At 35.6% G+C, this 27,720-nt stretch overlaps 2 protein-coding genes across 3 annotated transcripts; both read left to right on the forward strand.

The window, feature by feature from the left end:
• The first annotated feature begins 1,952 nt into the window (after positions 1-1,952).
• On the forward strand, positions 1,953-8,785 carry LOC103715183 (lysine histidine transporter 1-like). Of its 2 annotated transcripts, none has more exons than XM_008802726.4 (8): positions 1,953-2,259; positions 5,287-5,432; positions 6,373-6,756; positions 6,932-7,325; positions 7,754-7,859; positions 7,961-8,052; positions 8,238-8,306; positions 8,391-8,785. In XM_008802726.4, exons 1-8 carry the CDS (start codon positions 2,206-2,208, stop codon positions 8,487-8,489), a joined length of 1,344 nt encoding a protein of 447 aa, XP_008800948.2. In that variant the 5' UTR covers positions 1,953-2,205; the 3' UTR covers positions 8,490-8,785. The 2 variants fall into 2 exon arrangements, with proteins under 2 accessions (XP_008800948.2, XP_026663526.2); XM_026807725.2 differs by having other exon boundaries at positions 5,293-5,432.
• Positions 8,786-14,785: 6,000 nt separating this feature from the next.
• LOC103715184 (protein PLASTID TRANSCRIPTIONALLY ACTIVE 10) lies at positions 14,786-27,277 on the forward strand. The gene is made up of 12 exons (XM_008802727.4): positions 14,786-15,602; positions 16,199-16,258; positions 16,349-16,378; positions 16,516-16,589; positions 17,126-17,207; positions 17,553-17,626; positions 17,842-17,908; positions 21,803-21,895; positions 22,124-22,297; positions 22,409-22,459; positions 23,918-24,069; positions 26,467-27,277. Exons 1-12 carry the CDS (start codon positions 14,817-14,819, stop codon positions 26,891-26,893), a joined length of 2,070 nt encoding a protein of 689 aa, XP_008800949.1. The 5' UTR covers positions 14,786-14,816; the 3' UTR covers positions 26,894-27,277.
• The last annotated feature ends 443 nt before the right edge of the window (positions 27,278-27,720 follow it).

Consider the following 27,720-nt stretch of genomic DNA (forward strand, 5'->3'; position numbering starts at 1 on the left):
CATTTCCTAGGCTGGCCTACTAGTTTCATGGGCTATAATACCTAATCCAACTTGATATTTTTTTATTTTAGCATGAGCAAACCTTGTTTTATAAAAAAAAAATGACAAGAATAACAGATATAAAATATAAGTTATTACAAAATAGAATAAATAAAATTATATAAAAATATGTGCAACAAAAATTTCTAGTAAAAGAAAGAAATACAATATGAAGAATAAAATAGATGAACAAAAGAAATAATAAAAAGATAATGATCAAGCGAGAATATAAGAAACAATCTATTTTAAAACAAATAAATTCATAAAATAGAAATATGATAAGATGGAAAAGTAACAATGAATATAAGAAATGAAATGATATAAACATAATTGACATATAATGAAAAATTATTACCAAATATATATTAAAATAAAATATAAAAAAAATGCAAAATGAGAAAAAAATTAAATATAAACATATGAAAAATATAAAACATGAAATAAATAAAAAGATTATTTATATATATATATATATATATATATATATATATATATATATATATATATATATATATATATATATATATATATATATATAAGGTATATAAAAGTAAAATTATATATGAGAATTTTATAGATGAAAGTGTGTATGGGGAATGGTAGAGAGGAGAGATGTGAAGGGAAACAAAGTGTTCTGAGTTGGTGTGAGAATACATAGGATTGAAGAAAGAGAAACATAATTAGATAGAGAAAGAAACATAAATATTTTTAATAATTTGACCTACATATTAGTTTTTTCTTTTTAACTAAAATAAAAGGATAATATGGATAATAATTTTGATAGTTGGAACATTTATGACATGCTTCTTTCTTATTTAATGATATGAGTATAAATAAGCAGGCGTGACCCGAGTTCCTTTTCTGTGATCTCCTTTATATGTGTGATACTGCCATGAATAAAGGCTGGGAATCCCAGCTGAGAAGCTCGGTAATTGGGATTCCCTGAATCTCCAGCCTTGCACTCGCCACCTTTTTTAGCCAATGCTTTATAATTCTTGCCACAAACCATGGCTACTCCCGTGAATTCCAAGGTCCAAACTTCTTTAGTTTCAACATCACTTTCATGCTTTCTTTTTTAATGTCTCCAAATTTCCCCCACCCAAAGTACACATGAGCACAATTATACTATCCTAGTCGGCATCTCCTATATCTTGCTATTGGCTAAAGACAAAAAAAATATCGCCCAAAAATTTGGCTCCATATGTACGTGGACACTGCTTTCACAACTTGTTTTAACTTCTAATTTCATATATAAAAAACTCTATAAAGCGCAAACTTACAAATACATAACGGAGAAGGATAAATTAAAAGAAAACTTTTATTAAGTTTGGTCATGCAGGCCCACATGAGAATCACCCATATTTATAGCATTTATTTTATTAGTGGTGAGATCAACTAAGGGTATTTGGAAAATCGAAGAGAAGTGAATTTTCTATAGAAATCGGGCTTGTTAATTTACCCAACCTTTTTTTTTTATATATATAAAGGTCTAGGTTAGTCTTTAGAATAATAAATTTTTTTGGATGAATTGTATTGATATGGGCCTTATTTGAATAAACCATATAATTCAGGAAATACAGCAGGATCCAGCAGGCCCTAAACGATAAACATCTAAAAAGATACACTCCATTAGATGAAGTTAATCTTCATTAATTAGATAAAGATAAACTTTATCAACTAAATAAAGATAAAAGATGATGATATTTTTTTTTTTATGATGCAAGAATAAATTAGAAATGAACAAACTAATCCCAAAAGATTAATCCTCATAACGACTGACTTGATCTACTGAACAAACTAATCCCAAAAGATGAGGACACTTAAAAAACATGGAAACAAGGGAATTATGGTTCACGAAAAGGGTGTGATATTATATATAATATGAGGAGGAGTTTTTTTCTGTTTGGGAGTCCTGGAGTCAACCAAAACTTCGCATCCGTATAGGAAAACGCGGTGCGTTCGAACGGCAACTTCGTCCTTCCTTCCCTTCTTTCTCTATATATCCATTCTCCCCTCCACCCTCTCGTCTTTTCTATATATCCAGTCTCCTCTCCATCCTCTTTTCCCAACACTCCTTCACTGCTCCTCCCAACCTTTTCCCCTCCCAGTTTAGTCCCAGTTCTTTGGGCCACCGTGACTTGCAGATAGATATTATTGTTTGCAGCCATGGGAACACAAGCTCCTTCTACTCCCCCGGAATCATATGATATAAGCAGCAAGGTATGTACAATCCCATAATCCTTTTCTCTTCTCTCTCTCTCTCTCTCTCTCTTGGTTCTTGGGAAGAATAGAAGTCACCCTCCTACAAGTAGGAGTTTAGGACTCATTTAGCTCTGTCTTGAGATCTTGTGCTTCAGTTTTTTTATTCTTCTCTGAATTTGGTTTCTCTCTTTACTGCTGCAAAGAGGCCTATCTATCTTCACAAAAACGAGACAGAGAGATAGAGATAGAGATAGAGATAGAGAGAGAGAGAGAGAGAGGGAGAGAGACAGTAGATTACCAACCGGACGGGGCTTCAATTGAAGGGAGCCAAGTATTGGGGTCCTCCATTTACGCTGTGGACACGTGCCAGTCAACCGAGAGTTGGATCTATGCTCTTAGTTTCAGCAATTTGTTATTCAAATAATTAGCTAATTGTAGAAGATGTGCACTTGCAATTAGTAGTTAATTGGGCTCCAAATTTAAACTAATAGTCATGATGATGCCATGTTTGACTAAACTGGCTGCTATTTAATATCTTTAGCTTATCTCAACAAAAAAATAAGATAAAATAATTTTATTATCTTTGTTTAGCAAATAGTGACTTCAGCAAATAATACTAGTATTAATTTATAATTATTTTTTTTCCAGATATTCTCAACACAAGTATATTTTAACAAATTGTACTTTTTATTTTTTTCATAATAGTAAATAATGGTAGTAAATGGGTCCTATTATTCGCCTTTTATCGAAAACTCGGTATGATCCTAAGTTGCATTGCTAAATTGTTTCATAATTCATTGCATAGATAGTAGATGTACATATAATATGCATATTAACTAATTAAGTTCGGTAAAGAAATTCAAAGATGTGGCATAAGAATTAGAGAGATATATTAGTTTTTGTTCGATTATAGATGAGAAATCTAATATCGAATCATAATCATTAATTTAATTGTGATTATAAAAAAAAGATTTTAACTCTTTATTTACTCAGCCTAAGTTGTTTGCATGGATGGCATATGTGCATATAATATGCTTGACAGCAGTGATTTTTTCTTTTTTTTTCTTTTGCTCTTTTCTGAAAGAAGAAAGAAGAAAACTGGGTCTAGCTCTTTGGTAACTTAGTCCAAGTTGATGTTGGCATGAGAGGAGAAAATTTAGACTTTTCTGAATTTTTTTTAAAGTGGATTATGAGTTATTGCTTTTTTTTAATAAATAATTAATAAATATCTTGCAAGATGCCGTCATTGTTGACTTGAAAAGTCAAGATCCGGTGGGATGCTGCGGTCCACAACTTGACTTCGTGGCCGCATTGATTCCATGTCTACGTAGTGGCCTTCACGAAGAAAAAATAAATAAATATTATATAAAACTGGGAGGCGATTCAAATTTAGACAAGAGACGATTCAAATTTAGACAAAGGCAGGAATTGGATCAAAGTTTTTTTCCTATTAACTGGTTAAAAATTTTACCGAATTGAGAGGAAAATTCGATAAGTTATCTAACTTGCATGGAAGAGTTGTATTTGCAGATAGCAGTCTAAGGATTTTTTTAGTAAGAAAGTAAGAAATAGAAACTTTATCGACTTCATCGTTAAAACCTTCATCAAATAAGTTATGAAAAGATAAAATGGTAGCTGTTAATTCCATTATATAACAGCTACTGTAATCAAATAATAGCTTGAAATGCTTGTTATAAAACATATCATTATTTTGCAGCTAGTATAGTGTAAATGCACAAGGGGGACAATAAAATTATAAATATGAATTTATGTAATGGAAGAATAAGTAATTTCTTAGAAAAAAAGAATGGCATATAAATTTTAAAAATGACAAAGAATGAATTCTACTGGCCTTCTCTCTCTAAGACAAGTATCCAAAGACTACACGTCAAAATTTGTATGTAAAAAAGAAAGCATGTTATTATTAGTCATTCTAATGAGATAGATTGTTATTTTCCTTTTTCATAATTTTCTTTTTTATGTATTCTTTAAATTGTAGCACTATCATTTTTTTTTCTATTACCAAATATATATTTATTATTAAAATATAAAAATAACACTTGTAATCATAGCTAAGGTTTTTAACCCAGGTTTTAGACTTATATCCTTAAGCGAAATATTTTTTTGTAACAATCTAGAACATCACCCAAAAAAGACTAGTGGAAGATATTTTTTGAATTCCTTAGTGCTATATAAATATCCAAATCTCCTCGGAATAACCAACGTGGGACTAAACGTCCTCATATAACCATATAATGTATCTGAAAGCTCTTTAATCTATAAGATACTAGCTGATACAATATCAATTTATTAGTCATTTTATTCTTAATTTTATTTTATGATTGTTATTTTGACACCAAAGTTACGACATATCAAATAATTAAAAAAATATTTGACATATTATCATTATTTTCTTCTAAATATATTTACATTTTCAATGTGAGCCAAGATAAACCGAGATAATATGAGATCACATTCATCCCGGTATTAGTCACCCTCACCCGCCAAGATGACCTGGTTCTTGCACTTGAAACCTTTGACATTACATTGTGGGATTCCACAACTAATCTTTCGGTTCTCTGGTGCAATTAACCTCTTGGGTGCAACTGCCTTTATGCAGCAAGGCACTGTAGCAGATTCACTTAATCTTCTAAGATTCATAGAATCATCTATATATATATCCTCCTCCAATTCAGTTAGATCCGCACCAAAGATTCTCTCCATATAGATCTCCTACTAAATCTTCACATTAAAGCTAATAAAACTTTGCCAAAAAAAAAAGCTAACCATTGAATATATATATATATATATATAACAGTAACTGAAAGTAAATGAAAACTATTCTTCGTAACATAGTTTTTGATAAGATTTTTATGCGTAAGTATGAATGCAGACATAAAGGAAGGACAGTAATAATAACATAAGGAAGGAAGGGGAAGGGTTGCTTGGTTTACGTATTGTGTTTTCTTATTTGAGTATCTCTAATTCTCTGGCCTCTGGTTTCTGATTCTGTTGTTGAATTAATTTGGCATGATGAACCTTCAGTCCCAGAAGGAGAAGTCGGTCGATGATTGGCTTCCGATCACGTCATCCCGGGATGCCAAGTGGTGGTACTCAGCATTCCACAATGTCACGGCCATGGTCGGAGCCGGTGTCCTCAGCTTGCCATATGCTATGTCTGAACTTGGATGGTGAGAAGAACTCTATATTGAAATCATAGCGTTAAAGTTCTGATGTTTGATTGTTATTCTGGAGTTCTCATGTTTTAATTTTGTTACATTATTGTCCTTCCGCTGTTATTTTGGATAATAGATTGGTGTCCTCAAACCAGTACCTATTGGTTGTTTCAGAGATTTTCCAAATGGATGATCATAATACCAACTCTTGCAATAAAAAACGGTTCATTTCCTTTGGTTGTGGATACTGAACAGGGTCATACTATTGGTGATTATATAATATTTTGATAATTTTCTGGAACTAATAATTTTGTTTAGACATTAGGATTATGATTCTACGCCAGTAGCTTTATGTTATTATTTCTCTCTTGTAGTACCAATATTGTGGTCTTCTTTTCCTGTGTCTCTTTTTTTTTCCTCTTAATTTTGTGATTCTTGTAATTTTCAAGCATCGTAACTTCCTGTTATGATTTACCATACAGCTAATATCTCTTGCAAAGGAGATTTATATCTTCCATACACAAAGGATAAAAGTCTGCATGCTATTCGATTTGAAGAACTCAGCTGTATTGGCTTACAGTTGAGAGATAGTATTAGTGTTCAAGCCAATGGACCATGTCTTGCTGAAAGATGTGTTCAAACTTTTCCTTTATATTATAGAATATAAAACAAAGCAATTTTTCAGTAGAATCTATTTCTTGGCTTAGAATTTTTGCATATTTTGCTAGCAACCTAATCTGCTAAATCTGTTTGCTAATATTTTCTTTAATAGAGGGAAGAGTTAACTTTAGATGTGCTGAAAAGCTCTGCAGCCTCTCTATGATTGTTTCAATTATTTGCCTCCTCCTTGCCTATGTTCTTAACTCCGTAGATCGATGTAATTACAAAACTGCAGATTTGTTTATTGCAAAAGCTTCATGGCTTAAGATCTATTACCTTGCATGCAATTGAACAGGGGGCCAGGCATTGTAATCCTAATTCTATCATGGATCATCACCTTATATACTCTGTGGCAAATGGTGGAGATGCATGAGATGGTACCTGGGAAGCGATTCGATCGCTACCACGAACTGGGGCAGCATGCCTTTGGAGACAAGCTTGGTCTTTGGATTGTGGTGCCTCAGCAGCTTGTGGTGGAGGTGAGCGTCGACATCGTGTACATGGTCACAGGAGGGCAATCTCTAAAGAAGTTCCATGATCTTGTCTGCCCTAGCTGCAAAAGCATCAAACAAACCTACTTCATCATGATCTTTGCCTCGGTGCACTTCGTGCTCTCCCAGCTGCCCAACTTCAACTCCATTTCAGGCGTCTCTTTGGCCGCTGCCGTCATGTCTCTCAGGTGCACATTCTTCTCTATATTGCTGCCTGCTCTGTAGCATTAACTTAGAAAGCATCAACTTAGAATGAATATAGCATGAATGAGTAAAATTTTAGCTTTTGCAAAGCTTTGATAGAGATTAATATCTGCAATTGCATTACCATCTTTATAACTGATTCATCTAATTGTTTATCAGCTACTCCACCATTGCTTGGGGAGCTTCTGTGGACAAAGGTAAGCAAGAAAATGTTGAATATGGATACAAATCTTCAAGCACGGCAGGAACGGTCTTCGGTTTCCTCAGTGCACTAGGAAACGTTGCTTTCGCATATGCCGGTCACAATGTGGTCTTGGAGATCCAGGCAACTATTCCTTCCACCCCTCAGAAGCCATCAAAGAAGGCTATGTGGAAGGGTGTCATTGTTGCCTACATCGTTGTTGCTCTTTGCTACTTCCCGGTTGCCCTCGTTGGTTACTGGGCCTTTGGCAATGGGGTCCAGGACAACATCCTCCTTAGCCTGGACAAGCCAAGGTGGCTGATTGCCGCGGCCAACATGATGGTTGTCATCCATGTCATTGGGAGCTATCAGGTATGACTGCCTGCAATTGATATTCAAAAGACTTGATTCACATTAAACTTCAAGAAGGAGGAATTTCAGATGTCTTTATAAGAGAATCAAATGAGTGACATCTTACTAAAACTTGAGAAACAATTGTGCAATTCATACATTTCACAAAGAAGGAAAAAATGAAAGAATTAAAAGGAAAGTGATCTAACGCATTTCAATGTCAACATGATAAAAATCACTGTATTTGAAAAAGAAGTATTAGTATGTCACCTCCAACTGTAAATGGTTGCCATTTTGATCGGTGATTACGACTGAGTCTTTGTTGTTGATGTTTTATCATTCATCTTGAACATGGTTTCCAAAAATATATTTTGCTGATTCTCTCCTACTTTTTTATAATCGCCTGCAATGGTTTGTAGGCTGACTAATTTTTTGAACTAATCATGCAGATTTATGCCATGCCTGTCTTTGACATGATGGAAACTGTGCTGGTGAAGAAGCTTCATTTTCCTCCGGGTCTTATGCTTCGCTTAATTGCTCGATCTGTATATGTCGGTAATGACCCTTTTTCCTTTAGGTTACTCACACTTGCAACATCTTTTTTTTCTTCTGTGATAGATGTTTGCTGATTTTTTATTATGATACATCATGCGCAGCGTTGACAATGTTCATTGGTATAACCTTCCCTTTCTTTGGAGCACTACTTTCATTCTTTGGAGGATTGGCATATGCCCCAACTTCATACTATGTAAGCCCCTAAAACCCTGTGCAGTAGTAGAATATTTCTCATGAAACAGAACATAACTCTTTTATGAACCATTGAAGCAGTAAAGTAGAACAAGGAGTGTTTCAGATGCAGAAATTTCAATAAGTTTTTAAAGTTCCACTATCACAAAAGAATTGCTTATTCTGACCTGTAATCTTTTTACACAGCTCCCCTGCATCATATGGCTTCTCATCTACAAGCCTAAAGTGGGTAGCTTATCTTGGATCGCTAATTGGGTAAGCTAGCTAACTTCAGTCAGTTTCATTTCCCCCTGCTTTAGGGACATCAAGATGAGCTTATTTTGTCTTCTTGGTCTTCAGATCTGCATCATACTCGGGGTCCTATTGATGATTTTAGCACCCATTGGTGGATTAAGGCAAATCATACTCGAAGCAAAGACTTACAAATTTTACTCATAAGCTGCCAGTCAAGAATATAAAGGAATGGAGTAAATGGAACCAGTTGAAGTCAGATGATGGAAATGATGACAGGTTCCGCATGCCAAAACAGTGCCTTCATGTTAACGAAAGTCATTTGTCTGAGGATTGATTTGGCTGGTTTGATTTGTTTGATAAAAATCAGTGTCAAAATAAAAATAGGTGGAGAACCATATCTCAAAAGATGCATCCTTCTGCTATTTAAATATTACTATCTTTTGTTGTCCTTCATGCGCACTATTAAATGCAATGGAACATAATGCAATGTGGCTCCATTAGAATCTTGTTGGGAAAATGCAATCAAGAAACAATAATACCACAAACTCATTTTCCTTTCTTCTGCAATTAAATGGGATATCACTACAATTCACCAAGCAACAATAATCCACAGTCTACACAAGCAACCCACAAAAAAAAAATCACGGGATCTACTATTTAGAATGACAATAGGTTTTTTCTAGTTCAACTAGAGGCTGCATAAACATCATCATCAAGATTGAATCAACAAGATGCTTGAAATAAGAAGGCTTTTCAAAGATCCAAACCGTTTAATCTATAGTACCGAAAATAGCATATTGAAATTTCAGCAAAATCTGGATAAAATTAACAAGTAACATCCTTTCCTTATTTCTGCTTTTTCCACCATCTTGTTACAGCACACCTCTCCCCCCCCCCCCCCCCCCCTCCCCCCCCCGACCACCAAGCCCGCTCTCTCTACAAGCAATAAATTTTTCTCTAGCAAGGTTTTAGTCATCATACCCGATCTATTGTCATTAGTATAGGCAACTTCATCTCTAAAGCATCCCGAACTCAATAATATCTCACATCAATATGCTTGGATCTCAAAATGTTGGATTCTTTGAGAGATGGATAGTACTTCGACTGTCATAATAAAATATATATTTTTCTTATTCTTGGCTTAACTCTTATAGAAAACTCTTCATCCACAAGTTCTTTGCAAGCGGACAAAGCAACATATTTTTGTAACTTAGATTACCATGACACTACTCCCCCTAAAGAAGTCATCAAGTACGCCGATGTGGACTTCTAGAATCTATATCACTAGTTACAATCCAACATAGGTTTGCCATTACCAAAACATAGACAGACTCTAGAAGTGCCTCTGAGATATCTGAGGATCCATTTAACAATTGCCCAATATTCTTTACTAGGATTAAGGAGAAACAAATATACAACACTAACTGCATGAGCAATATCTAGTCATGTGCAGACCATGGCGTATATCAAAGTGCCAACTGTGGATGCATAAGGAATCTTCTTTATTTCTTCATCTTTTTCTCACTTGTAGGATATTGCTTGGAACTTAACTTGAAGTGACTTGTACGTGGAGAACAAACTAGTTTGGACTTGCTTATATTGAACCTTTCTAGCACCTTTTCAATATATCTCTCTTGAGATAACCAAAGCATTCCATTCTTCCTATCACAAGTAATTCTGATGTCGAGGATTTTGTTTAGCCAGCCCCAAGTCCTTCATGGCAAAAGACTTGCTTAACTCTCCTTTCAAGCTTTCAGTCTTCTTAGCATCATAACCAATAATCAACGTTATCCACATAAAGCAAGAGAATAATGAAATCTCCATCAAAGAATCTCTTTACAAACATACAATGATCAGAAGTGGTTTTGCTATACCCATGGTCCATCATAAAGAAATTAAACATTTTATACCATTGCCGAGGTGCCTGCTTAAGCCCATACAAGCATTTTTAATCTGCACACAAGATGCTCTTTGCCTTTAACTATAAATCCCTCTGTCTGCTCCACATAATTTTTCTCCTCTAAGTCACCATAGAGGAAGGTAGTTTTCACATCAAGTTATTCAATCTCCAAATTCATGTTTGTAGCTAAACCAAGAATAATTCAGATTGAAGACATCTTGACCATAGGTGAGAAAATTTCTTCAAAGTCAATATCCTTTTTTCTAATCAAATCCTTCCACAACCAACCGTGTTTTGTACCTTGGCTATGAGTTCTTCTCTTCAGTATTCAACCTGAATACCCACTTATTCTTAAGTGCTCTCTTATCCTTAGTAGTTCCATCCTCTCGTTAGCATTATGGTTCTCTCATATCAGTGATCATCACAAACTCCTGCGAAGAATATCTCTGAGAAGGTCACCAAAGCTCCTCACCACTCTCCAAAAGACCACCAAGGCTTACTAGTGGGCTGATAATGAGGTCGTTTGTCTTCCAATGGAAAGGGGAATGAAAAGAGTGTTGCCAGATAATTTTTTCTTCACCATCTTTTTTTTCTTTTTGATCTCTTCTTTCGGGAAGAAATAAGATGTACTAGAATCTTATATGGCTTCGTTCTCTTTGGTGCAAATTGCAAAATGCTTCTACTATCCATAATCAACTCCAATTGGTCTAAAAAAGGTCACTTATGTCTATTGCAAACTAGGTATTTTCTAACAATTAATACCAATTAGTCTCTTCTTAATGGTAAATGATATCACATTCTCATCTTGGAATAATAATGTTGCACAATAATCTCTTATTTTCTATGTTAAGAAATGTAAATGAGTCAAATAAACTAGAAAATTTTTTATCCTAGTACTTATTACTCTCATGCAACAATATTATGCATTATGCACATCATTTAACCTGTGCAACTGAGGATTGCGTTGCTTTACATTAACATCTTCATATAAAAGAATGTTTTAAAAGGGGTATATATCTCATTAGAAACCAAAGGTAAGGAAATAATTTTGACTAGAGCTGCATAAAATATGTTGGATTCTTCTAGTGAAGAACCAAAGGTGGAACGAACTGTGAACTGCATGCAGTTATACCTTTAATTTTAGAATTCTCAGCGAGCAAGATTTTATCTCTACATGTTTGTGTGAGGTATGTATATGGTGGATTCTATTTGGTTATATGAGTGGAACTGAATCTCTCTCTCACACGCAGAAACACTGCAAGAGAGAGAGAGAGAGAGAGAGAGAAAGAGGAGGTGAAGATTTGACATGTTTCTATTCACAACTTAATTTATTTCTGGAAATGTATCAAGCTATTATTGAGCTTCAAAGTAGCAACTTCTATCAATCAATTGTATAAAAATGATCTCAGTTGAATCAAACAACCATTTCAATTTGTATGAATCAATGATATCACTTGGATCAATGGTTCAAGTCAATGCAATTGGTAAAATATTACATATGTAGATTGCATCAAGTGTTTAAGTTTGAATCAGCAGTCAATTGTATTAATCTATGTGCATGAATTAATTGTATCAATTGTATCAGCAGTCTGTCAACTAAAATGAGACCCATAAGTGGGGGAAGACTTAGTCAGATCACTATAATTTATATCAGGACAATCATGACCTAAGACAAAAAGGTGAGAACTTTAGTTTTGGAAGGTGCCAATGGGCCAAGTTGATACAGTCACAGAGAGAGAGAGAGAGAGAGAGAGAGAGAGAGAGGAGTACTAGACAATTGAAAAAGAATAAAGCAGTAATCAGACTAATATGTAGATTTACATTAAATAAATTTGTAAAATAATAAATATATAAAATATTTAATATGAATAAATATTAAATCGGTAAAATATAAAAGAATAAATTTGCATGAATCAATCGTATCAATTAGATCAACTTGAAGTTAATTCAATTTGTAAAATATTAAATATATAAGCAAGGTACAATTCAAGATTTACTGTACCGACTGTACCAACGGACACTAATGCCGGTATGGTACCAATTCAATACCGGTTGGAACTGCTACCGAACTGGCCAACAGAGCTCCGTGGACGTGAAAAAAAAAACAACGTCCGCGCGCGGATGCGTTAAATGCTTTAATGCCACTTTGTGGCATTAAATGGCCCACGCAGGGCAGCTTACGTGGGCGTGATTTTCCTGCTAAGGGAAAATTAGTTTATAGTCCCCGCATATTTATAGGACCTCCAATAACCGTCGAGTAAAACTTATTTATAGAACCTCCTATTATCAAAATCTTATTTTTCAGTTCCTTTGTAACTAGCTGCACACCGTCCACAAAAACCATTCCTCCTCTTTACTAACTCCAATCTATATAGAACTTTAATGCCGCATGATGCTCAAAAATAATAATTGTATAAATAAATAATAAACAACAATGGAAGATCCGAGCTCATAGTTAAACTGGGGATAAAAAGAGGTAGGATAAAAAACAAACAGATATATGGACATATGAAAAGAGTCGGTATACAATAGAACAAGTATATAAAGTGAAAATTACTTCTACTCGATGATTGACTATTAAATTCTTATAAGCCCTTAAGCTATGATGATTAATAACAGCACATAGGGTCACCATTGCTCCATGTTTATATTTAGTATCATATGCTTCTCTTCTTGTTTGTATTTAATACAATCTTCTCTCAACAAGCCCACACATGCATATGAGCACCAAACCCTAAAGATGACCTTGCCTAGTCTGTTGACAATTTATGATAAGTGAAATCATTGAAAATACTGCAAACATATTTTTGCACCCTAAACTAGCATCACAAGATAGCAAAAGTTTCAACCTATATAAATACCACTACCAGTTCAAATTAATACAATACAAAAAGTCTGTAACTATCTTATCTACCAGAAAAATCCATCTCTATATGAAAAATAAAAACACTTAACACACACAAAAAAATAAAAAACAAAAACCAAATTGAATCCGTATCTAACTACTAACTACAGAATTAAAAGATCACAACACCATACTCTCCATGTAAGCCCAATTCATACCACACTACTATTGTTATAGGCGAGGCTATAGCAAGTTTTAATACTATCCAAATATACCATTACATAGATAAGGTGCCAAGATCAAACCCTTTTATTGCTATGATCATCCCCCCCTTTTTTTTTTGCTGTTAAAAATGGGAGTATCATATATAACGTGTACTATCTCTCTTATTTTTCAACATCCTATAAACACACTCATGCCTCATCCTACTAGACTCACTAATCTCTATAAACTAAAAGAAACAATCGTAGGCACAATACCATGCATCTTAACTATGTGCCTCACCAAATATACAAAAAGAAGATTACTACACCCCATATAAGCTAAGCTTAGCCCAAAGCTCCAACCACCTATTATGGAGAAGAAACTATTGCTATTGTCTTTTCTTATAGCTATTTCCACCTTTTGCCTTTTTTTCTCTAACTTTCATAGCTTCCAAGGACCCCAAGAAGAATGGAATACCTTCTTCAAAGAATAACAACTCACATTTTTTTCCCTAGAGTACTTAACTCCTTGGTCAACCTTTAGATGACCCATAAAAGTGTTGGTCTTGCATGATTTGTTGAGATTCTTTATAAAAGAACATTTTCTTGAAGTATATAAAAACTAAGGTTTTTCATAGGATTTTAGAAATAAATTTTTAAACTCCATCTTAATTTTCAAATGAGAATAGTTGTGGTAATTTTCTCAAAAAAGATTAGATCATCGTAACGCCTTTTTTTTAGTATAGCTTGCATATAGTTTTTGACAAGAGCCCTTGTAATATGAACAAAGAGGGTCCAAAAAGCAATTAGCATTTGAAAACTAATATCATGATGTTATATATTAAATGGCTCAAATAGTCCATTAAAATAAAAAATATTTTCAAAATTCCAAGTATATCTAAATTTCTTGTATAAACCAATTTATCAAAGATCATGTCTTGCAATAGAATTTCTAATACAAACTAATGATTATAGTTCAAGCTATTGTCTTAAAGTCTGCAAGTAGTGACTGAGCTAAAATTTTGCATTAGGTACCAAATAAAATCATGTTCTATATTAAAAACAAAAATCATATAATAAAACATTTTTATTTAGATGAGCATATTAAAAAAACAGAATACATTGCATTACATATATAACAAAAAAGAAAGTTTTAACATTAGATAAACTTGCAACTTCAGTCCTGCCGATCTTTACAAATATCTTAAGTGTTAAGGACATAACAAACAATACATTTTGAAAAAACTAACAATAAAATTAAGGTATATAAAAGGCAAATTAAATTGAAAAACAATTCTTTGTTTCCGTCTCTTTGTTCATTTTGAATATAAAATTATTTTTTAATTATATAAATAATAAAAATATTAAATAGGGATGCTATTTTTGTCATGCAAGAATAGATTAGAGCAGAAGTCACGATATAATAACCGCTGCAAGGTTGCAAGGCCGCTAGTTTAACCCTTCTTCCCTAACTTCCGTACAAAGTGGGTAACCACACCTTGAATGTCCGTACACTTCACCCCTTATCCATTCAAAATCGTTAAACCCAAAACCCTGCAAGCCAAAAGCTAACGGAAAAAAAAATGCACTGCTTCCAGCTTCACCACCGCGGCCACCACCTCCTCCCTTCCGTCCGCCTTCCTCCTCCCCGCCCCCTCCGCCGCCCCAAAACCCTAATTCCTCCCCCTCCCCGGAACCCTAGAATCTCGCTCCTCCTCCTCCCTTCATGGCGCCGCTCCCCTCTTCCCTTTCTCCCTCGCTCTTCCTCACCCTACGCCCCCGACGAGCTCCCCGCCAACGACGATGACGACGCCGCATACCTCGAGAGATTCCGTCCCCGGGAGAAGGAGTCCGAGGACGAGGCCCGCCGCCGCAACTGGATCGAGCGCGGCTGGGCCCCCTGGGAGGAGATCCTCACCCCCGAGGCCGACTTCGCCCGCAAGAGCCTTAACGAGGGCGTCGAGGTCCCTCTCCAGTCCCCCGAGGCCATCGAGGCCTTCAAGATGCTCCGCCCCTCCTACCGTCGCAAGAAGATGGAGGAGAGCGGCCTCTCCGAGGAGGAGTACCTCGCGAAACAATTCGCCATCAAGGGCGAGATCCCCGACCCGCTTGAGACCTCCTGGGCCGGCCCCGTCGCCGTTAGGATGGTTCCGCCGAGGGACTGGCCACCGCGTGACTGGCAAGTTGACGCCGCCGAGCTGGAGTTCATCCGGGAGGCCCATAAGCTACAGGCGGAGCGGGTGGATCTCGACGAGGAGGTGAGGACCGATGTGGATAACATGTTCTTGGAGAGGTACCAGGTGTTCTTGAAGCAGTACAAGGAATGGGTCGCCGCGAACCGGGAGAAGTTGGAGGAGGAGTCTTACAAGGTGAGCGCTTGAAGTTGTGATAATAACGGAGAAAAAGCATGGCATGGACTCGAAATCAATGTTTTTCACTTAATTATTTTGTATGATAAAAAAGAAATCAGGATTAAAAATCTAATTGGGGAACCTCTTGTTCCCTCTTGCTAATTGTTTCCTCAACTCCACCATATTCTCGCTAAAGTAGTACTCTGGGGAATATGTTTTGGTCTAATTAATATGTCCAGATCCTGATCCATTTCTGAAGCTGATTGTATCATTGTTTTATAGATTTTACTTTCGAATTTAAATGGCATATGTTAATTACGTAACAATTGGAAGAACTTATTTACTTCAAAATCCGTGTTTCTCACTTCATTACTTTGTATCATGAAATGAAGTCTGGAGCAGAAGTGTACTTGGAGAATGTCTGGCCTCTTAATATTTGCATCCTGGACTCCATTTCTATTCACACTAACGTGTTATTCTATGTACCATGTTTTGGTCCAGTTATTATTTAAATCCTCTGCACCTACAAACACTTGTATTTTATCCATAAATTTCATATAATGTGCACACCTTCCGGTTCTCATCAATCCCCACCATATCCTTTGCATATGCAGTTTGACCAAGATTACTATCCTGGTAGGAGAAAACGAGGCAAGGACTACAAAGATGACATGGTATTTGGACTAGCTCTTGGACTCCCATACTAAATCTTTGGGACATTGACTCATTTGTTGATTAATTATCAATAGTGATTGTTCTTGCAGCTCGAGCTCCCATTTATATATCCTGGACAGGTATGCTTCTCCTTTAATTTCAGAAAGGTTACATGCCTTCAATATGTGGTGTTAAATCTGTCCAAACAGATAATCGATAACTGAGGTTCCAGTTCTTTTTATTACACTATTCGGCAAGCCTTCTATTTGAATCACAGATATGTCGAGGGAAAGTGGTGACTCTACACCTTCACCAAGGAGCCTTTGTCGACATTGGATGCGTCTACGATGGGTGATTCCTTTATACTTTGGAAGCTGCTATTTCTTTGCCATCTTCCAGATATCTAGCTGTGCTATTTTATTATAAGTGAATAAGATTGAATATATCATAAAAGAGAAAACCTGTCCCAGGTTGTTGGTTTTTCCCTTCTCTCTCACACACACTTGTTTATGATTATCACTATTTCAAGGGCTTATAATGGGTTTACTCTCGTCAACTTGGACAACTTGTGTATTGAACTATTCTATTACTGTGACTGTTTTTATATATATATGTAGATATTTTGACTGCTGAAGTTCTTGTATAAGTTGTTTTATTTCTAATACACTCAGTACTACCTATGTCGAGCACTCAACTTGCAATCTGGTTGATTTGAAGTTGTTATCATGACTGAACAACTTTAACAACTTTAAATTGAAAATTGAAAGCCTTGCTTGCATATGAAGTAAAAAACTTTGAGCATCTCTTATAATTGATATGAACTATGTGTATTATCAAAATTTCATGATTCTATCCCCTGCTCACATTTATCTGCTATTATCTCTTAGGTGGGTCCCCATAAAAGGAAATGATTGGTATTGGATCCGTCATCACATAAAAGTTGGCATGCATGTATTTGTTGAAATTCTGGTAAGTAACAAATTATTCTGGCTCTGACCTAATCATTTTATCATTGCTGAAGCTTGAAAGTATTTTGTACTGAATGTGGTACGTGCTTGTGTGCTTACATTTGCATTTGAGTTATCTTGTTAGTTGCCTGTAGAATATTGTTATGTCTATGCATGTATGGAATTATTGTTGCATTCCTTTTCAACTGACAGACAATCAGAAATCTGGGTGTTTCTGTCTATGTTTGCTCGTTGTCAGCCAATATATATTGTAATGCAGTTTTCATTTTCTCATGTATCATATTTATATGTTTTTATTCTTCTCCATTGTGTTTGGTCTAAAGCTTTCATCTGTGTTGTTTTGCAGGCAAAACGAGATCCATATCGTTTTCGTTTTCCTATCGAAATGCGCTTCTTATACCCTAACATAGATCACCTTATGTGTGTACATTCTTGCTTTATTTTGCCCGCCTTTTAATATTTGTAACACATCCCACCAATTAATTTAAGATTTTTTCCACTTCAGATACTACTTCATCTTGCTAATAAACGTCTCATGACTAAGTAATTATTATGTAAAACTTTAGATAAGTTAATCCATATGTTGATGGTTACCATTTTGTTCTAACCCCATCAAATTGCCTTTACATCTGCAGATTCAATAGATTTGACTTTCCACCAATATTTCATCGTGAGGAGGATACAAATCCAGAACAATTGTGGGTGAGAATTGACTTTCAACTATGCTATATTCAGGATGATTCTGCTGCATTTGAAGTACCTTTCTGTTATGTTTTGCAATGGTTGTGCATTTGTCAATTGCTTGTAGATGGGCTTAGAGCTAATTAGTTATGATTTATGACTATGATTTTAGAAACAAGAATCTAGAAATCCTTTGTTTAATTATTGGTACTAGCATTTTGTACGTGCCATGCATGTGGGGCATGAGGGATAGATATATGGAACTGCCGAACTCGTGATGCAGTAGGAAAAGAATAAAAAAGTTTGAAAAAAATAGTGGAGCTGAACTTGTTCTGTGTTTGAGATTCACAGTGGATCAGCATATAAAAGTGGAGTCTCAAGGAAAGAGGTTACTGTATGAGGATGCACCATGTCGTGGATACTTGTGCGATGTGGTGCAGCTCCACTGTCGAGTCATGCACACTTGGTAGGCTCTGTCAGAGTCGCACATGTCTGAGGAAAAAAAATTAAAAGCTTAGATGTGGAGTCGAACTCAAGGGTGGCATCAAAAACCCCGAGTTTCCATATAATAGTAGAGATGAAATTGTAATTCAACTTGTGGGCCAGAATACATATTTGGTGATGCACCTCTTTTTGGAACTTCCAATCCAACACGCCATCTAAAATTTGATGTTCTCTAGGTTTTTGAAAAGTTCTATTGCTAATTCTGGTTAGCTTAGAAGTACAAAAGCTAAATCAGAGTTTAAATTCAGGAAGCACCATATCCAAATTTATGATACGACTAGAATAAATAAGAAACCAGCAATGTAGAGGGTTAACTCTCATTCTAGCAGGTACTAACCAATCAATAGAATTGAAATTAAAGTATAAAACAGAAAAATTAGCACAGAATAATCTTTACCCTTGCACAGAAATCTGAAATAAAAAAAAATAGGGCAGCACTGGAACAACTCCGACAAAAGCATTGGATGCACATGTAGAACTTGGGTTAGAAGAATTGATGCACATCTCTTCATCATTGTTTGTAGCAAAATGATACGAAAACACATTGACTACTTTGTGTTATCAGAATGTATCAATGTATGTATCTATAATTTACTTAAATTTACTTAGGACCAAAGTGGTTGCTCTTATTCATCTTCAGTCAGAACTGATGCACGTGTCTTCAATATCGTTAGTCTTGGAATATTGAGAAAGCATATTGGCTACTTGGTGATGTTAGATAGTGTTTATATTTGTGCAGTTCTTTCATAAAAAAAAGGGTTTTACTTTACTGAAATTTTCTTTTGTTTTCTTTATTTTCTCTATTTTATTATTTTTGAGCAGATTCTTATTTTTGAATGCTTGACCTAGTCCTTCTCTCTCCTCAAGCGAGTGAGAGAATGTGATAAGATTTGATGGGTAATGGCTGCAATTGCTAAAGTTAGTGGGAAATAACCCACATTTCCTTGTGCACATTCTATAAAAAACCTCCATATTTTAATTGCTAGTTTCCGCTTTTCCCAGACACATCTAAGAACCTCTCTTTTCTGAAAAACCCCATTCCCCCATTGTTCTCTTCCCATCCACTCCTAAGTTCTTTTTCATTCCACTACTAGGCAAGTTAGAGATAGGTTGATCATGTTATTCTTTTCTTATGTCCATCCTTTCAGCAAGAAGATTGGTTCAAAGGCTTCTTCATGCCATTCATATAGGAAAAGTATAGGCAAGGCTTGGTCTTCATTTCAGAGAAGATCGCCGAAACCCTGTGCACCCAAGGGGACAAGTATTTCTCTTAGGACAGCATCCAACATGCTTTGATCCTGGCTTTCCTATTTATTTTCTCTAGTTTTTTGACTAAAATTTCTGAATTTCTAGTAATATACTGGTCATGACCCAGAACTTGGGTCAACCAAGTCTTAGGTCTTACTACAATCTTGGTCAATCAACAGCCTAGATCAATCATTGGTTGTGGAAGCTAAAAAGTCATAAAATTTGTCCCAAAATCATTTATTTATGAAACATCAGCCATCTGATCACACAGAAGTGACAGAACAAACTAAAGTATCATCCAAATTAAACTTTACATCTCATACACCCGAATGGAGCAAGATCCACTTATTACCATTTTCTTACAATACAGATATAGCTCTCCTTTTGAGGTAGTGGCTCCAATATTTGTACAAAAGTACTTCAAATCTTTGAGTAGCTTGTGTCAATAGACTACTTAATCTGAAATATAATAAATGAATAGGTGAGCTACAGCCCAGTAAGTAGCCAAACATAGTGAACAAGATAGGGTCAAGCATATTAAAACAATAAAAGTAATAAAACTTGGTGCTTAATGTCACTCAGATAGTTACAAAGTGAGATTTCCAGGGAGCTATTAAAGTAGATACATTTTTCCAGATGGCTCATTCCGAAAAAAATGAAAATAAGAATAGGTACATTTACGAAGGTGTTTTATTTTGAAAATACTGCAAAACACTTGTAATCACTTTGTAGAATCAAATTGATACCAAGGGGCAGGTAACCAACTATTGTACTTGTTAGTCAAAGTTCGTCGGTGCACCAACTATTATACCCAAAGAATGTTGAACTGGCCGGTACCGGCCGATTCAGCCCGTACCGAACTAGTCCAATCTCTGACCAGTCTGATTTGACGTTAAAAAACGGTTCCAATCTCTATGGGGCTAGAACCCAGCGGTACCGGGCTGGAACTGACTAGTACTAGATCCATACCGGATGGAACTGGACAATTCCATCCAGTATGGCTGGAAACTGGTGCGAACTGGTTCACACCGACTCCGGGACCACAGCGGCGCGCTGTGTTATGGCAACCGTTCGGTACCGGTTCGAACCGGTCCGGTGGCCGACCTGTACATTTACCGGTATCGGTTCGGCGATCTTTGATTGTACCTGTTGGTCAGGGTTCACTGTCTGACCAGATGTTTTAATTCAATCCATAAAACATCAAACTTCTTAATCACAAGGATAAACATAATCTAGTTTTGGTACAGCAAAATAAATTGCCAAAATTTAGATCAATAAGACGATTCAAACTCAAATAGGAGCCAAGGCTTTAGAACTAATTGTGAGGAAATAGTTGGATGCCACTATGTGAGGAAACTTACATTCATGTGTATTTCGGATACAAAAGCTTCACACCACCAATTCTACTTTGCCAGTTACTTGGCTTCCACTTCTTTCTTTTTCATTTCCTCTCTTTTTCTTCACTAGTTCCTTATATAAATAATTGAAGTGTTCCCTTTTTCATCCACTTATCTCTTAATAATGTCCAAACAGCATTTGTTATCAACAATCAGCATCCAAATATAAATAAAAAAGGTACAATTACTACTTGGCATGACAACATGGTATTCCAAACAGAAGCTTTGGGTTGAGTTCTCCTTTGAAATTACATCTTCACTTTTATCTTTTGCATTCCCCACTTCTCTTTTCTTGTATGTCCCAAATTCATTTCTCATTCAGATGATTGTGAGTGAAATTATATCTGTATTGTTGGCTCAGAATGAGACTAGCTGGTAGATTCTGTGCTAGAAATATTTGTCTTTGTGGAAGCTTTTGACTGGCAGATCACATTCCTTAATTACATTAATGTTGGAAATCTAGTGGCGCAGAGGTTTAGAACTTCAGCATTTGTTGACTCACTATGGGACTTGTTGGTAGGATATTTGCTTTCTTTTATCATCTTCCATCTTTCTGCATGATAATTTGTTAAAGGGTCTAATACTGTAATTGTCAATGATGTAATGAAAAGTAGGTAATAGAGAAGTCTTGTGCACATATTTGCTCATATTTGGACTTTTATGATTTTTTAACTAGATCACATGTACTGTCATTCTGTTTTTCTCGTCAGTTATTTCAGCATTTAGGATATGGATTATTCATATTTTGTCATGGTTTCTTTTACAGCGGGAAACTGGAAGACCACCCATTCCTAGAAAAAGGCCTGAAGTCAAAATGGAAGAGCAATCACTGTTATCCGATCACCCATATGTTGATAAGGCATTTTCTGAATTAACCTCTCTACCCAGTTCTTTTGCTTATTGCTCATTTCTTTCTTCTTTCAACTCTTCACACAGTGTCTACAGATTATCTTCTTTTATTGTTCACTCTGGCTATAATTCCTGATAATTGTACTAACTATGTAATAAATCTGTAACTAGTTATGTATTCATATTCTTTGTTTACACTGTTCAATTGGAGTCTGTTTGCTTGGTGTGCACTGTGCAGTTATGGCAGCTACATAATGCAGAGCAAATGATTCTGGATCATGAGGAGGAAAACCCTGATAAGTATAAGGACAAGAAATATGAATCAACTATTGATGCAACTTTTGTTGAAGAAAATAGTGTTGAATATACACAAGATTACTATAAGAAAGCTTTGCTACCAAAGGTTATTCTGGTGAGTAGTTATACATAATTTTACCTTGACTGGACAATTTACTCAAAGACTGCTTCTAGCAGATTGTGCATGGAACTAATTTACTGATTCTCTTTAATGAATATTTGTCAGAATACAAATGTTAAAGAACTTGACATGGATGCTGCTCGTGCTGAGCGTCAGGTGATCTAATGTGCCATGACATCATTTGCACAGAATTTGATCTATGCAGTTATATCTTTGCCAAAATTTATATCTATACAGAGACATCCATAAATTGTTTTGCTAAAAACTTGTTCATGCATTAATATGATTGTACTTGCAGGTATAGTATATATTTGGCATACTGAAAAAGATATATGGTGGTCTATATGTTTCATTTGTTGCATATGCGCATCAACTTTTAACTGTCTTCAAGTTTTTCCTTATTTTATTATAAAGAAAAGTAAAAAAAAAAAAAACTTTCCTCAAAACTGGGGGCAAATAACTTCCCAATCCAAAAGGCTCTGAGCCTTCAATTCTCTAATGTGAGCCTTCGTCATGAGTCCTTTCGTTCATTCTTTCTATCTTCGATACTGGTTTGTGAATCATAATAAAATAGTGAAAAAATCCTAGCAGTATATGAATCCAATATCATTCTGCCATCTTTGAGTGGGATGCATCTTAGCTACCATTTCCCCATCCATGAGCTTTCTCATGGACTCCATCGTCTCATCATTTGGTCTCTGCTTCTATTAGAGCCATCAATACTTCCTCTTACAAACATCACAAGTGTCCAACATGAATTTCTGAAATAGAGGGAATACCATGAAATGGAGGGAATACCAGCCCTGGTAGCCAAAACCAGATATGAGAAAATAATGCACTGACGAATCTCAGAAAAAGGGGGAAAAGATGTGCCTGCAGTATGAATGGCACAATCAACATGTGTAATTATTGACATATTTCAAAAGGTCCTCTTTTGGATTGCAGAATCTCTGAAGACTTTATATTGACATATTTTAAAAGATTTTGTAGTTCAGGAGTCAAATAAGGCATTGTAATTAATATTAAAGAATCTATACAGATCCTTAAAGGGCTATTGAACTTCAAACACAAAACCTTAGCACAAGAAATAGGAACCTTATAATCTCATCTGCAATGATAGAATAGTTTCAGATTATCAATCGCTAAACCTCTAGAAAGCAACTGTCAACTATTTTAGTATTGGGTTTTAGGCCTTTAAGAAAATGACAGCAAAAAGGTTAGGACTTGGATACCTGAGTCAACGGTTTGTTTGAGAAGCAAGGATTCAAATGATGGTATATGCCCTACCATCTTGTAAGGCTGTCAAACAAGTGAGCCATTTGCAAGATTAGCAACTGAGCAATCTAGAGCTATCCTTAGCTCGCTTAAAGTCAGCTTAATTAAACTCCAAATAATGTACAAACCCTATACCCAAGACAGAGTCCTTAATATAAACATTTTATGATGAAAAAATTGTTATCTTATTTGAGGTTTACTTTAACAGGTTGATTATCGTTTAAGCTCCTCTCTCTCTCTCTCTCTATCGCACGCATGCACATGCGTTCGTGCTTGCACTCTCTCTTTCCATGTGTGTATCTGCATGCATTTTTATTAGAATGGTGTTGTCTGATGCAGCTGCACAACAGATTAAAGAAGGAAGCAAAAGAAAGAGGAGAGGAGTATAAAATTCCAAAGTTGAGACGTAACATAGAGATGGATGAGTATGACCTGATGCATTGGCGACGTTCTTTAGAAGAAAGAGAAGCTCTAATCAGAGATATCAGTTGGTACGTTTTTAACTTTTTGGTTAGCCATGCATTCTGGATCTTTTCTCGCTCCTGTGTTTACTCATATCTAAAAACAGCTACATCTACAACTGCATGCGAATTGTCATACCATAATTTTGGATGGTGGGGCGTTATATTTGTTCGTATACACATGGACTTTATAGGAACTGGAACCTGTGCATCTAAATTTTACACAAAAATTTATCAAAAATATTTAGGTTCTCTTATGCTGATGAGATCTACAAATCATGCTTGAACTCTCTATACCCTCAAACAATTGTACTTGATTAAAAAATACTAGTTGAGATTTGGGTCTTTCAATTTTGCTTCTTAAAAAGCCATTAGTTTATGTCGCACAGAATTTCTAAGAAACCTATTTTTTAAAAGATTATTGAAATCAGTATGTTGAAAGGAAAAAATACATATCCATTATGATACCATTGTCCATGTTGTTATTGATTTTTTATTAGATGACGATAATGCCTGCATCAACGTCATTACCTTGTTACTCTTGGATAAATAATCCCATGCTGTCATTGAAATAGGCCATCTATTTCAGGCCTTGTTTGGGGGAGCTTTTGGAGGGCCAAAAAGCACTTTCTGGCCCTCCAAAAGTACTTTTAGATAAAAAATGGTGTTTGGTAAAATTTTCAGAAAGCTGTTTCAGCTTTTACGGGAAGCTGAAAACAGCTTTTGGGGAGAAGCTCCAATTTGGAGCTTTCCGAAAACGCTATTTTCAGCTTTGTCGGGAAGCTGTTTTTTGGACCAAAATACCCCCATTTAAATCTCACTTTTTTCTCCCAAAATCCTCATCCCACCTCTTCCTCTCTCACCCATCCCCTCCCTCTCCCTCTCTATCTTCTTCTTCCTCTCAACGCCGCCGCCTCTGTTCCTTCTTCCTCTTCTTTTTTTTTCTTGTTTTTTTTGTTTTGGGAGCTCGTGGCTGCCCACGGTGGCAGCCACCATGTCGGCCACCACCCATGGCCGGCGACCCTTCTATATTTCAATGAAATAAAATAATAAATAACTAAATAAAATAAATAAAAAGAAAAATAATGAATGAGTGGCAAATAATCTGATCTAAATAAATAAATAAATAAATAAAAATATTAGTAATTATTTAACCAATTTTATCATCTAGCTAGAAAATTTGTTAGAGAGATAAATGGTCATTAGAAGGATGAAAATTAATTTACACTAATAATTATAATATTTTATATATTTATTATTGTATTATACTATAAATATAATATTATATTACATTATAACTTAATACATTGATATGTTATGTTAAATAATTTAATATTATATTAAATTATTATTCTATAATATATAATGTTATAGTAGTATATTATAATAATATTATATTATATTACATTAATATTATACTATATCGTATATTATGTATTAATACATATTATATTTTATTATGCTCTGTTGTATAATACTGGTAATGTTCTTTATGGTCATTTTGTCACACAAGTATTTTCTCAGTTTGTTTACCAAACACATGTTAAAGTGTCACAGCACTTTAGAAATGTAGTTGCTAAACAGCAAACAACTTTTTATAAACGCTCTACTTCAGACAGCTCTACTTTCAAAAGCTCTACTACTAACAGCTCCCCCAAACAGGGCCCTAGTGAACTAGACGTTTTCCTATCTTGTTTGAGCAAATTGGACTTCTTTATAGCATTTTTCCAATATTAATATCTGTAGATGGCAAAAGTGCCTGCATCAATATTGTTGTTACTTCTACAGCACAAGTAGTCCCATCAAGTGCAGCCTTTTAACAACTAACCTTTTTTTTCCCTTGGTAATGTTTTGACAGATCAGATTTCTTGAAAGCATTTCTCCATTATTGATATTTATTGAAATTTTTCACTTTGTTCTACTAAAAATACCAAAGGGAAAAATCAAAATGTTGCAGAACGAATACCTCTAACAGTGTTGTCACACGATGATTAAAATCCAATATTTTCTATTTTTGTCTCTTTTTCATTTGCCTGTATTATATTTATCTGCAAAGGGTTGAGTCTGGCAATGCACAGCATCGAACATCATGAAAGTTATTTTTTAATTGAGATATTGAGGTAACCGAAAATGTAGAACTCATCCTCCTTTATCCAGTCCTCTCACCTCTAGGAGTGTCCATTGTTATCACAGCCATTAAACTTCCTCTCACATGAATGGCACATGCCCAACACTGGGTACAAATGGCATGGCAGAAGACAATGTTTGCAACTGCTACAAGAGTAACATGATCTTGAAGATAAGATAAACTTAGTTTTCCTGGAACAGAATTTTTTTTGCATGTATGAACTTTTTTCTGCAATGTGACATATATTTCAATCCAGCAGTGCATTAAAAACTGGAGATAAATATGTTTTATTTTGGCAGCCGGAAAGCTCTTGGTCTTCCTCTGGAGGAGCCGGGGAGATACACTGATGATAAGAGAGTTTGGGGAGGGGACCGCTATGACCCCTCGGATCCTCTATACCGTTATGATTACTGGGGAGAGCCCAAAAACTCAGAGAAGAGCAAACAGGAGAGAATGACGGAAGACCATAATCGATCGATTGTTGGAAGAGGTACCGTTTGGTATGAAATGTCGTATGAAGAGGCCATCAAACAGAGGATGCATCGTGAAGCCCAGATGAAGGCGACCCCAGAAGAAACAGAGGAAAGTGAAGATGAAGATGAAGATGACGACATAGATTTTGACTACAGCATATTTAGCAGTTCTAATTCTTATTCAACAAACAAGCCACTTGTCAATGGTACCGAGTTGCCTAGTATGTCAGATGAAGGCATGTTTGAGAATTAGTTCATGATAACATGTTTGTTTGTATAGTAGTATCGGTTGGCAATATCTGAGTCAAGATGCTGATGAGCCCCTTTATTGCTGAAGCTACTATTTGTCCTATACCACATTGTTACCAAAAAAAAAATCACCTGTGTCATGATGCCCTGCAATGCGTGATATGGCTTTGTGGCCGATGGCCAACTTGAAAGATCTCCGGAGACTTCCCAGGGCGAGTCAGTGGTATAGCGTACAACTACTATAGAGTGCCTAGGAATGGAACTGAACTTTTGTGATTGTAAAAGTAGTAGAAGGGTTGTTACTCCAGGATTAAGAAGGACCAAGCTTCCCTGTAACTTCATGGAGGGGCACATCGCCATAAAGCCATAACATCAGTCATTGCTAGAACATGCTGAGCAAGATAATGATGGCAAAATATGTTATTGCTGAGGAAAAACATGACTCAGTTGCAAACAAGTACAAGCACGCATCTCATCACGTCTTGCTGAGCAAGGAGAAAAAATCTGAGAGAATATCAGAGATAGCTATTCCTAAGATTTCTGTTAGCAGATCAGCATCTCCTGCCTGTTTGCATCTCTTTCTCTCTCTGTTTAACCAAATTACATCGTGGTGTCATCATTTTATCCACAAATTGCTCATGATTCCTTTAGTTGTTTGTTAAAGAGTTCTGCCAATTGAGTTATTCGACACTCATTATTTCCTATTGCTCGAATTTGAGCATTTTCCATTTCCTCATATCAGCAAGTTCTCACCTTCCAGCAACCTGAGCAACAGAGGAAAGCAGGAGCAGAAGCCAAACTACAATGAACGCAATTGAACAGAAATTTTAG

This window comes from Phoenix dactylifera, chromosome 7 (assembly GCF_009389715.1).
Source record: "Phoenix dactylifera cultivar Barhee BC4 chromosome 7, palm_55x_up_171113_PBpolish2nd_filt_p, whole genome shotgun sequence".
Classification (NCBI taxonomy): Eukaryota; Viridiplantae; Streptophyta; class Magnoliopsida; order Arecales; family Arecaceae; genus Phoenix; species Phoenix dactylifera.